Raw genomic sequence first — 13,552 nt, forward strand, 5'->3', positions numbered from 1 at the left:
ACAGCCTTGTAATGCACTAAAATGAAAGACCTGAAACACTAAAAAAGCAGTCAGACAGTGGTGAGTATGACCAAAAAATGTTTTTCTAACATATCAAAAAAGTTCCTTTAAGGAAGAAGTAATTAGGCAACAACATAGGATTTAGCCTCTTTGTATTACTGTGACATTTTCATTTGCCCATACAAGGTCTGTGGAAAGAAATAACGGAAGGGAGTTGACTGTACTTCTATGTCAGTTGCTGCTTATCATTTTTTCACATTTCCTGCATGAAGAGACAAGAAGGCGTTAGCTCTCTTATACAAGTCTGTTTATTTTAGCTTAATTCTTCGAAATGGACTCAACACCAACTCCTAAAGTAAGTTTTAGTCTGTTTGTGTCATCCATATTGCTTGAATGCTTTTGCTTATTAATACATTTGCACGTTAACCATTGCACGGAATGTTTTTTGGCTTAGTGCAATTGCTCTCACCTAAATAATGCTGAAATAGGATATCAGCCACATGGGTTGCATTACTCTTAGTAAGTTGGTGGTTTGCCATGAACATGGTAATTTGATAGAGCAATTAAACATGTTTGATTACATTTTTTTCCAAAATCACGAAGACATCAGAGACATAAAATGTTAGTTTTGAATGCCCCTGAAGAAGTGGGACTCAAACTACCCAGGTAATTTGTGCCAAAGTTTGTACCATTTGCAATTCAATCCTTCATTAAACCATATTGAAGGTCATACATATGCCCAGTTTCAACTTCACAATCAACCAAAGTTCTTTGATCATTCAAACTCATGGGTAGTAAGATTGCTTAGTTTCTGGTGATTACTTGCATTGGTATGTGTCATTCCCAGTGATTTGCCTTTTGAGAAGTAGCAGCGAAGCCCAACCAGTGTTCAGTCACACATATAAATTACATTTATATTTGGTTGTCTAAGCCTCTACCCCCATTTTGGGGATGGTTGTTCCAGTTTGATGTAGAGTTCCTCTTTTACGACTCTTGCAAAATGTGCACCTCAGTGCCCTTGAAAGAATGTCTCTTTTCCTAAATGGGAATAAAGGAGGACTGCTGAGTCCATATCTGCACATTTCGGCCTTTTATGATGGGCCACATGGTTGCCTTATCTCCCCGATGTACTGGTCTTTTCTTTCCTCAGTTCACTGGATTGCATATACAGGGTTCTTTCTCTTGTGCTCGGGTGTTGAGTCTTTTATATCTGGAAGCTTCTGTCTCAGCATGTTGCTGAACTTGAAGAACATACAACATATATTAAAAATCCTTTTGGGTTTTCCTACTCCCTCCATCACCACATATGGTATGACTTTCTTACTTTGAATATTCTGCTTCCCCTCCTCTGTTCAACAGCCTTTTTGTTTCACTTTACAGTTGTTTTAGGTAAAGCCCAGTTTGGGTAACTTTTAAATTTTTGCTATGGCACTTTTGAGATGCCTACATTCTTTTTCTTTAAACTCTGTGTTTTTTGGTCCACCTGTCATCCACTCAACTAAAGGTTCTGTGTTGTTTTCTTGAACAAGTAAGTATGTTTTTCTTCCTTCATGTACAGATTAACTACAATTGAAGACACTGTTGATCTCATTGTGCAGTCATGATTTGTCTGCAAAAGTTGGGTGGTGCTGGACCAAAGGTACAACAAGGAACACAATCTTGGCCTGGCTAGAGATCTTTTTATCTGTTAAGAGTCTTATACAGTTTCAAATGTTTCCTTAAATCTCAACAGCCTTTTATATTCAGTATACAGGTGAAAGGATGTGGCGTTGTAGGTCAATGGGGTTGATTTACTAAAGGCAAACAGACTGTGCACTTTGGAAGTGAAGTTTCATTCTGCTAGTACAGTTGCTCCACAGCCTATTAAATGAGTTTAAGCTTCACTTTACATAGAAAACTCATTTAGGTGTAAGGAAAATAAAAAAAAAGAATATTTGCTTGCACATGATTGAAAAATGGATTGCCTTTGTCATTGAAGTAGTATGGTAAAGCCAGGAAGATTAGTTTCCATAGATCCCTAGGCATGGTCCGTGGCCTTAGGTGCCCCCTACGCTCTTCCCCAGCTTAAGGGGATTCTGTTCAGTACAAACATGAGCTGCTTCTCATTTTTTAACCTGTTCCATGCACAAGAGTTAGGCTCTACAAATTAGAGGAGAGGCTCTTTCTGGATAAGGGGAATGAACTCTCAGAAGGACCTTCTCCCATTGTGCTAGCTACAGAGTCTATGACAATCTTGAATGTTGACACCTAAAATTGGGTATAATTGGTAGACTTTCAGTGCTCGCACAGAGCCTTCATAAGTAATAAGCAAATGTGCCTTCCCCCGTGTCATTATATAATTGCAAATGATACTTAGGCAGCCCATAGATGACTTGATTTTCTTTCTTTCCACCCATGGTGGAAGGAAGGAAAGTCGCTCAATTTCCCCATCAACACAGTGTTGATGGGGGAATGCTTGCCACAGCGCTATTGTGTTTTCCCGGCGGGGGGCAATGGGAGCCTTCCCAGCTGGCAGGACGCAATGGTTACTGTTAGCAGTTATAGCCGCTGGCAGTAACCGAATGTAAGCAATCGGACAGGCTGGTTGTAACCAAGTCAATCATTGGAGCGACTTGGATACAATCAGCCTGCCCATACGTGGATCAAATCTCAGACAGTTCCTGCTGAACTGGACACATTTTGCTTTAGAAACAAGGTTAACACATATATTTTGATTAGTTTACAATGAGCAGATCCCCTTTACCTGTTTATCTAGAAAATCTAAACATTCCCTGTTACATAAAAAAAGAAAAACTGGTGGTCTAAAAGTGCCTGCACATACCTACAGCAAATGTCAGTGCATCTCATTGCCTGAATGCTGGACCATTCAAAATGGGTAAAGACATAAAAACCAGGATCTGACTCAGGCCACCAGGCACCAGGTTCTACAAATAATTACAATGACAATTGACAATCACTGACCCAATAATGTTCTCTGTACAGTGCGGTGGAAAAGAATCTCTGAATGTAAAGCCTAGTACATACTAATAGTTCTTTTTCGTTCAACCCAGTGGGTTGGACGAAAAAACTGACAGCTCAGAAGGAGCTCCTGTAGTAAGTATCCAACATTAGTACAGCAATCTCCCCTGCTGTGCTATTGTGTTCTGACAGGGGAAACTGCCATTGGCTGAGAGTGCTGATTGGGAGCCGATCAGCAGACCTTTTCTGGTCAAACCCTTTCGACAGAAGCAGACTGGCTGCAGTACACATGGGCCAAATGTTGGCTGGTTTCTATTGAACCAGCCAATGCCGCTTAAAATTTGGCCAGTGTGTACTAGGCTTGAGTAAATAAGTAGAATAAACAAATGCATTTATCAATTAATGAATTCATTCCAGTGCATGGGGTTGTCAGCCTGAAGATAATGGGAAGAGTGTGAATAGCAGTCTTAAAAACATTTAGAACAAAAACGGTAAGGGTTTTAGAACTTCTCATTATCAAATATGTATCTTCATGTCGATGAATAAAAATGGGCAGCTGTAATCTTTTTACTCAGAAGCAGACTGTTAAGAGAACATGTGACTTGCCTTCAGTGTGAAAAAAACAAGCCTTATATAGAAGACCTTAAGCTAGGATTATTTTTAACTTCTGACTCAAGCTAAGCAAACATGCCAGACTGATGAAATCACTAAGGTCTGCATTCCAGCTTCATTTTCTATTCCCTCAGAATACATGTGCAGAATACAAAGCTTTATTTTATAGTGTGCTAGCGTTTGCTGAGATAACCTTCAGGATATTTACTTTAATGGGTGATACTTTAAAGTGCAGATCTGGACAGAAAATAAAAGCAATCAGTGAGCTACTAACATAATAAAGGATAACTAAGACCAGGAATATAAATGTAAATGTAGATGAATAATTTTTTTTATAGGGCTGTAAACATTTTTAACACAGATAAAGAAAATACCTGTTAATCTTGCCAGAAATGCAGTGCCCATGCCTCCTTGTGGTAAAGTCACAAGGTTGCAATAATTGTAAATGGAGTGGATGGTTAAAGGGGTTGTAAAGGTAATTTTTTTATTTTCTACATAGGTTCCTTTGAGCTAGTGCATTGTTGGTTCACTTATCTTTTCCTTTGATTTCCCTTCTAAATGTTTTTTTGCTTTGCCTGAATATCTCACTTCCTGTTTCTCCTCAGTAAACTTCTCACCATCATTCGAGCTGGTGGTTAGTCAGCCAGAACAGCTTACTGAACAGCTTACTGAGGAGGAACAGGAAGTGAGAAATTCAGACAAAGAAAACAAAGAAAAAAAAACATTTAGAAGGGAAATCGAAGGAAAAGATAAGTGAACCAACAATGCACTAGCTTAAAGGAAGCTATGTAGAAAATAAAAAATTTACCTTTACAACCCCTTTAAAGACCAGTTTTTCCCCACATCCCTGCCAGGAATGTCATAGGGCCGTAGCCCTCTAATGCTTGGGGCTACAACAAAATGGGAACCAAGCCACCTTCTTTGTTGCCCATGTCCTATAAATAAGCCAGGATGTAGGAATGTAAACATTGGGAGAATTGCCTAAGAGAGCAATGACTTAAACTGATTTGTTCAGTAAAGATAAATTACATACATCAGACCCTCAAAGCTAATAATCAACCCTCTTGGAGTCTCACACATATGTACAAGCTCCTCTCTTGTACTGAAAATGCTTAGTCTGGTTTCACTCAACACTATGAGCTTCTCACAGTGTGCATTAGAAGCTGTAGCTAGTCAGATTGTGTCTGCCTTATTTCCTGACTGGAGAACATGCAATGCTTTTCCCCCCAGCTTCATTGTACCTGGTCACCTTTTTTCATCCTCTGGATTTCAGTTCAACTAATCACTGAGGCTCAGCATCACATGATGGCTTTACCTACGGTAGTTGGGGTGCAATAAGGATTTACATAGAAATTCCCACTTTTCCAGCCTGACATCCATTTTTCAATGCATGTTTATACTTGCATGACTCCTCTAGTGATCCAGCCCACTGCTTGCATTAGAGGTAAGAGCTCTTGAGAGGAGTATTGAAACATGGTGCTATGATGTTTTCAGGAAGCTATATACAACCCCTTTCATCAGGCATTATCTACCTGCATTGCATAAAGAAGCAAAAAAAAAACCCCTTGATGATGTCACTGAGTCTAAAATAAGGAGGTATGTAATGAAAATATAAATGTGTTATAGAAAAATTTTTTATTAACATGTTAATGAGGGGGAGGGAAGAAGGAGGGCAAGACATAAGTAGAAAGAACATTCAGCTTTTAAAGTTCCTGTAATGCTTACGTTTACTTTTTTCTGGACTTTTTAGTGGTGACTTGCTAACTAAGAGGGTGGGTCATTGGGAAAGTTTCAGGTCCATGTGACCATTCAAAAAGAAGAGAATTGCATACACCTTTCAGAGGGTAGAGGAGGGCAGAGGAAAAAGCTGGTGGTGTTAAGGTAAGCAAGTTTATACGACTTTAATATAGTACAGAGTGGAATAACAAAATAAGATGTTGCTCCCTCCTAGGGTAACAGGAGGTAAACGTCTCACCTAGACTCTCATGGTTTCAGCTGCAGACAGTGTCAAGATTCAGAATTTACATACCCCAGCTGTTTCCTCTGCATACAAAGGGTGAGGAGCATTCAAAAGTGTTGGGGGTGTGGCTTAGAATCAGGATCTGGGGCAGTTTTTCTGTAATGCTTCAAGCAACTCAGGAAACAGGAAAGTTCCTATTGGCAAGCTACAAAATAACTGCCTACAGTAGTGACAAGGTTTTTTAATTAGTCTGTATCGTGTTAATATTCTTTAAATAAGTCACAGTTCAAATATTTGGTGTGTTTATGAAAGTTGTGTGTTCAATTATACAGCAATATTTCCTAATAATTTTTGGCATTTTATTTCTTATTCGTATCAAGAAATAGTGGAGTTTTTTTGGTCTCTAGGTGGCGCTGTTCTGTTGCTCTTGGGGGGGGGGTTAAATTGGTTTTAGCCCCCGCATTTATTTAATTTGTATTCATATTTTTTTTAATTCATTGGAAACAATATTATTTTATGAAAACTAAAAATACATACTATAGCTCTTTAAAAAAGAGGAAAAATAAAACAGTAAACGTAGTTATTAATTAGAATGTATGTTGTCATTGTCATTTGGCAGTCTGTCAAACTCTTAAACGTGAAATATATTTTTTGGAACTACAGTTATTGAATTTCCTTTGACAAGTATATTGCAGGAAATGTAGATGTTGAAACACGTGTAAACTCATTATCATAAAGCTAACCGATTTGTAACTGATGTTATCTATATGGCAAAAGAATAATCTTAAAGGTAAACAATATATTTGTGTTTCAGTTGGTCTTCTCCAAATGTGCAGTTAGCAGAGTCAATAGTCAATCGCCATACACAATCCATTTTATGCACCGGCCACATAGGAATATTACATCCAATGAAAGTCTATGCCATTGCTTCTTTTAGAACACTATGACCTAAGTGATCAAGGCAGTCAAGTTAAACACAAATTAATCAAAAAAGGAAAAGCAGGGACACTAACAAATTGTAAGGGAAAGTATAGATTATTTTTGGGGAGCTTAATATCAACCACTTGACCTCCGGAAGATTTGACCCCCATCATGACCAGGCAATTCTATGCTATTTAGCACTGCGCTACTTCAGCTAGTAAATGCATGATCCTGCAACACCTCTTGTGATCCAGCCCACTGCTTGCATTAAAGCTAAGTGCTCTAAATAATCAATTTTCTGCACCGGCCACATAGGAATATTAGATTCAATGCAAGCCTATGTCATTGCTTCTTTTAGAACATGTTGGCTAAGTGATTAGGGTAGTCAAGTTAAACACAAATTTATCAAAACGGGAACATTGAAAGCTTTAGCTATAGAATACTACACGCTTTTTATTGGAAGTATTATGGGAAACATACTACCTAACAGCTGGCAGGAATAAATATAAACTTGTGGTCAGAAATGCACAAAATAAAAACCTATGCATACAGGAGCAAGTACCAAAGGGCACCAGTAAATACTGTGCCTTCAATTTTACTGGTGATTTCCCAAAACTACCTGTGGTAACCAGTTTTCTGAAAATCAGAGCAAGAGCAACCTCTATCCCACAATGCAAGAACTGAGTTTCTGAGACTATCAATCAAGCCCCAGGGAAGAAGCAGCTTTTATACATAGCCTTGTGTCTCTGAAGGCACTTTGAGAGTGACTTTATTCACAGCTGCCAACAAAAACCCTAGTCAACAGAGTGTATTGATGCTAATGATTGAGACAAATGAATTTCCTTTATACCGGATTGACGTAATGATACTTGTTTTTTTCAAGAGATCCCAAGTGCTTGGGGAACACTGATGACATGATGGGTAAGGGAATTCTATTTATGGGATTGCAATCCATTGGGTGCTCAAACAGAGAAATTGCACAGCTGCGTTACAGATTACTGGCAGCAGGGGCACCAATAAATTATAGGGAAAACAATAGTTTATTTTTGGTGAACATATATATTAAATATTTTACCTCCAGAAGATTTTACGATCTTCATGACCAGGCAATTTTTTGTTATTTAGCAATTTATTTCAACTGATTGCGCAATCATGCAATGGTGTACCCAAACAAAATGTATACATTTTTTTACAGAAATAGAGCTTTCTTTTGGTGGTATCCAATCACCACTGGGTTTTTTATTTTTTGCAATAAAAATTGAAAAATTGTATTCAATTTTTCTTCTTTTTTTTACTTTCTGCTACAAAACAAATCCAATGAAGAAAAATTGAATATCTTCATACATTTTTTATGTCAATTTTAAGCAATAGCAATGTTTAAATACATTCCATTTCTATGCCAGTCTAAACAATATAACATTCAGCCATATTTACATAATCACTGTAAGAACTCATGATGTGAAACCCTTTTTATTTTTTATTATAAAGCAGAAGTCTTTTGGGATTCTTTGCAAACTATAATGTCATGGTTGATTGTTTTCTTCGTCTGATTGCATTGCAGTATTGACTTGAACATCCTAGATTGTAAGCACTGCCTTAACCCTCTTGGGCATGGAGTTCACCAGAGCTTCACAGGTTGCCACTGGAGTCCTCTTCCATTCCTCCATGACTGTGAGTTGGCCGCTCAGCTGTCAGCTAATTGTCAGCCCTTCTCTCTCCACAGAGACTTACCTGTTGATGATATCCTGCTTGTCAGTTCTGTCTACTTAAGTCGCCCAGCCCAGGTGATCTCTGCCTTTGCCTTGGTCACATCGCTAGTCAATTCAAAAAGGAGATACCCCTCAAAAGGGTGGGACTTTAAAGGCAACAGAGTACAAGAATTACAAAAATATAATAATGTTATTAAAGTAAATATACATATATACAAATTCCAATATATCAAACCAAATAAAAATTGGATGAGACTCGAAGCTGTATTCCCATAAAATCCAGACAGCCCGATGCGTTGGACACAGATGTCCCTTCGTCAGGGGCAATGGTCAGGAAGGGATCACACATCAAAAGTCATCATATAAAGATGCTGCTGGACTGAGGGCATCGGTGACAATACAGACGTGCACCAAGGATGTAGCAGGACACAAAAAGGACAGAGTGGGCCACCAATCATTCACACAAGTCCCGCAAAAGAAAGCAAAGGATGGCGCACAAATCACTGTAAAAATCTTCTTCTGTAGAGAAAGCTCAAAATATATGGTCTTAATATAGTCCATAACATATAGCCAAAAAGCTGCAATATTCAAGGGTATAGAGTCAAAGAACAATGAATCTTTAAATGAATCTTTAAACGCTGCTCAGGATGATGGTCACATGCCTGTGATGCTATATGATCCACACAAGGGAGCTCTATTTTGTGTTTAACTAATTTTGTCATTTAAAGATTCATTGTACCCTATACCCTGTATTGTCACCAATGCCCTCAGTCCAGCAGCATCTTTATATGATGACTTGATGTGTGATCCCCTCCTGACCATGAAGCGACATCTGTGTCCTGAAACGCGTTGGGTTGTCTGGATTTTATGGGAATACAGCTTCAAGTCTCATCCAATTTTTATTTGGTTTGATATTTTGGAATTTGTATATATGTATAATTGCTTCAATAAAATTATTATATTTTTGTAATTCTTGTACTCTGTTGCCTTTAAAGTCCCACCCTTTTGGGGGGGTATCTCCTTTTTGAATTGACTATATAAGGGATGTTGGCAATTTCAAGTGATATGATTGGATGTTCTTTCATTTATTTCTGGTCACATCTCTAGAGACGCTCGCCTGTGTTCCTGTTAAAGACTTGCTTGGCTGACATTCCTTCTGGCACCAGATCCTGCTTTCTGTTCTATTACGCTCATTTCTGGCTCCCTGATGTTTTGTCTTGTCTATCGGAACTATCCGTTCCGGTTCCTGAACTCCGGCTATATTTTGACTACACTTACTATTTACCTTTTTTTATTATTATTATTAAACAAGTGAGATTTAACTGTACTTCTGTCTCAGTCTGATTCATGGTTTCTGACAATGACGACATCACGGAGCTGGTGGATGTTAGAGTCCTTGCGCTCCTCCACCTTCTGTTTGAGGATGCCCCACAGATGCTCAATAGGGTCACCTTTATCCTCTGCTTCTTTAACAAGGCAGGGGTCGTCTTGGAGGTGTGCTTGAGGTCGTAATCATGATAAAATACTGCCTTTCGGCAAAGTCTCTGAAGGGAAGGTATCACACTCTGCTTCCGTATGTCACAGTACATGTTGGCATTCATGGGTCCCTCAGTGAACTGTAGCTCCCAAGTGCCGGCAGCACTCATGCAGACCCAGACCATGACACTCCCACCACCATGCTTGACAGTAGGCAAGACACACTTGTCTTTATACTCCTCACCAGCCACACACGCTTGACACCATCTGAACTAAATAAGTTTATCTTGGTCTCATCATATCACAGAACATGGTTCCAGTAATCCATGTCCTTAGTCTGCTTGTCTTCAGCAAACTGTTCGCAGGCTTTCCTATGCATCATCATTAGAAGAGGCTTCCTTCTGAAATGACAGCCATGCAGACCAATTTGATGCAGTGTGTGGCGTATGGTCTGAGCACTGACAGGCTGACCCCCCCACCCATTTAACCTCTGCAGCAATGCTGGCAGCACTCATACATCTATTTCCCAAAGACAACCTATGGATATGATGCTAAGCATGTGCACTCAACCATGGCAAGGCCTGTTCTTAGTGGAACCTGTGCCTTCTTATAGCCTATGCCACTTTTGTGTAGAACAAAAAATCTTTTTTTCAGATTCTCAGAGAGTTCTTTGCTATGAGGTGCCATGTTGAACTTCCAGTGACCAGTATGAGAGAGTGAGAGCAATAACACCAAATTTAACACACCTGCTCCCCATTCACACCTAAGCTCTTGTAACACTAATGAGTCACTCGTCACAGAGGAGGGAAAATGGATAATTGGACCCAATTTGGACATTTGCACTTAGGGGTGTACTCACTTTTGTTGCCAGCGGTTTAGACATTAATGGCTGTGTTGAGTTATTTTGAGGGGACAGCAAATTTACACTGTTATGCAAGCTGTACACTCACTATTTTACATTGTAGCAAAGTGTCATTTCTTCAGTGCTGTCACATGAAAAGATATAATAAAATATTTACAAAAATGTGAGGGGTGTACTCACTTTTGTGAGATACTGTATATTAAAGCATATATCAAGGCGAAACAAGAAAAACCATATGGCGTATATCTCTGCAATACATTCACAAAAGAATATGTGTTAATCTTCTGGAAATGCACCCAACTCCTAAGTCCTATTGTTGGCTAATGTTGTGCAGTGAGTGGTGTCAGCACTTCCAGTGTCTTTTGCTAAACTACTCAACCATTCCTAGTCCCAGATCTCCACCCACAGTATAAAAACAAATTATTCTGTAGTCTATTATAACAACCAGGGCATCTTTAATATTGATTGGGTCCTGGGCAAACATTTTCTTGGGTCCCCCCTGCAATCATTACCGCTCACTGACTGGCTGCTAGAGTTTACAGCACACATTATGGCTCACTGATTATTTGCTATAGGTTACAGCGCATGACTTCTGCTTGTTTGGTTGCTAGATATTACTATGCATCAATACTGCTCACGGATTGGTTGCTAGAGGTTACTGGACATCCTTACCACTCACCAATTAGTTGCTAGAGGTTACTGCACATTATTACTGCTTACTAATTGGTTGCTAGAGGTTACTGGAAATCCTTTACTGCTCAATGATTGGTTGCAAGAGGTTAGTGCACATCATTACTGCTCAATGGTTGGTTGCTAAAAGTTACAGCACATCATCTATTCACTGCCTGCACACCATGGACAGGGGAGTGGAAGGGACCCATCAATAGACAGAAAACTCCAATGTAACTGGGATTCACATTCACCACTAATGTAATGGGGATTTACACGGACCACTAATGTTATAGGAGCAATCACAGGAACCACTAATATAACGAGGGATTTACACTGACCACCAATGTAAGGGGGATATTCACACTGACTACTAGAGTGAATGAATAGAGTGTACACCAAGCCCCAACTGAGACATTGAACCTGGATTCACATTTGTGTGTGTTGGGAACACATGCAAAATTGCTTTTCTGACTTCACAGAAATGTGCTGCCCTTTAGCAGATACACAGCAGTGCCATTAATCATTAATGAAACCCTCATGCATCTGCTGAAATGTGAGTATTCACTTGCACCAAAATTCAGGGTGCTATGGCACCATGTTATTTTGAAAAAGGGTTCCACCTCTGATTTGGTTACCTTTGCAGAACAGACTGATGTTAGAATTAATGATCACAGTTGTAGGCAGGACTTTCAAGCATGCCCTTTACCTCCCCAATGGGCAGCATTCAGCAGATGTGATGGTATAAATGACCTCAAGGGGCATGATATACATATGAATGCTAACTTTATTTACATGCCAATGCAGCCATTCTGTGGCTATTTACATATTAATGCTGTTGCGATTTATATATTAATGCTGTCACTATTTTCATATCAATGCAGGTTATTTACTTGTAAACACAGGTGAGTCATCTGTATGCAACAATAGGCAGAGCTGAGCAGCATTAGTAACAACTTCACACTGAGATATTGGGACATAGCGCAGGACTAAATCTTCAAGGGAATTTAAACTGGGATAGTTGACAAGTATGAGGCAACTGCTTTGGGCCCCACAACAATGATGGGACCCAGGGCAGATGCCCCTTTTGCCCTGCCTTAAAGACGGCCCTGATAAGAACTATAGACCGTTGAAAGGATGAGTGTGCCACTAATATTTAAACCCAGTAAATGTTTTGATTAAACATGATTCAAAAAACAGATAGGCAGCATGTTTTCAGGCTCACAACTTCCCCATCATCACGACTTGTGTGCTTGAATTTGAAACTATACTGGACTGCAGTTATGTGAAAAGAATGTATTTGAAACGGAGCTGTATCCTTTCAACACTCTACAGTTGTAGGAGAGTTGTGGGACCCAGAAACACATCAACTTTCTTTTTTTTTTTGGATTGAGTACTTCAAGAGTTAAAATTTTTTACTGGAATAAAAATGTTGTGGTACTTTCACCCTTTCATCGCTCCAGAGATCAGAGCCCCAGTCAACAGTTTCCTCCGACCACAAACAGTGTAAAGTTTGGCTACCGCTTCCAGGCAAGGGGTCCAGTGCTTCCATGACACATATCATGACAGGAACTAGCCGAATGACGGCTACAGGGCGGTTTCTTAACTCTGGGAGGCCGTCATATGACGTCCTCTCAGAATTCCGCTCTCGTGCGCCCCCTGGGGCGCGCACTCAAGAGCATCCGTGACCGCCGGGTCCACAGGACCCGGCGCATCATGGATCGCTGTAAACGGCCTCTCATAGCGGGCGTTTACCACGTGATCGCTCCGTCAAATGACGGAGTGATCACTTGTAAACAAACCGGCGTCATGTTATGACGCCGGTTTCTTCCTCCCCCTCTCTGTACCGATCGGAAAAGCGGAGGGGGAAGAGATCGGTGTCAGCAGCGATGTGGGCTGCATCTGCAGTGCCCACATCGCTGCTCACCGAAAATTAACCCCTCAATTCCCTGCCAATACTCTGCAATACCCTGCCATTACTCTGCATTACTCTGCAATACCCTGCAACACTCTGCAATACCCTGCATTACTCTGCAATACTCTGCAATACTCTGCATTACTCTGCAATACCCTGAAACACTCTGCAATACTCTGCATTACTCTGCAATACTCTGCAATACTCTGCATTACACTGCATTACTCTGCATTACTCTGCAATACTCTGCAATACTCTTCATTACTCTGCAATACTCTGCATTACTCTGCATTACTCTGCAATACCCTGCAATACCCTGCAATACTCTGCATTACTCTGCAATACCCTGCAACACTCTGCAATACCCTGCAATGCTCTGCAACACCCGCCAATACCCTGCAACACTCTGCAACGCTCTGCAACACCCGCCAATACCCTGCAACACTCTGCAATGCTCTGCAACACTCTGC

At 40.0% G+C, this 13,552-nt stretch overlaps 1 protein-coding gene across 1 annotated transcript in view; it reads left to right on the top strand.

Annotated features, from left to right (window-relative positions):
• The first annotated feature begins 251 nt into the window (after positions 1 to 251).
• Positions 252 to 13,552, top strand: part of RESF1 (retroelement silencing factor 1) — a 121,939-nt gene continuing 108,638 nt past the window's right edge. The window contains exon 1 of the mRNA XM_077469301.1: positions 252 to 355. Within this exon, the coding sequence (XP_077325427.1) occupies positions 332 to 355 (24 nt within the window). The 5' untranslated portion in view covers positions 252 to 331. The remainder of the gene's footprint in view (positions 356 to 13,552) is intronic.

The sequence above is a fragment of the Lithobates pipiens genome, unplaced genomic scaffold, assembly GCF_037356315.1.
Source record: "Lithobates pipiens isolate NorthernLeopardFrog02 unplaced genomic scaffold, aLitPip1_a1.2 Scaffold_8, whole genome shotgun sequence".
Taxonomy (NCBI): Eukaryota; Metazoa; Chordata; class Amphibia; order Anura; family Ranidae; genus Lithobates; species Lithobates pipiens.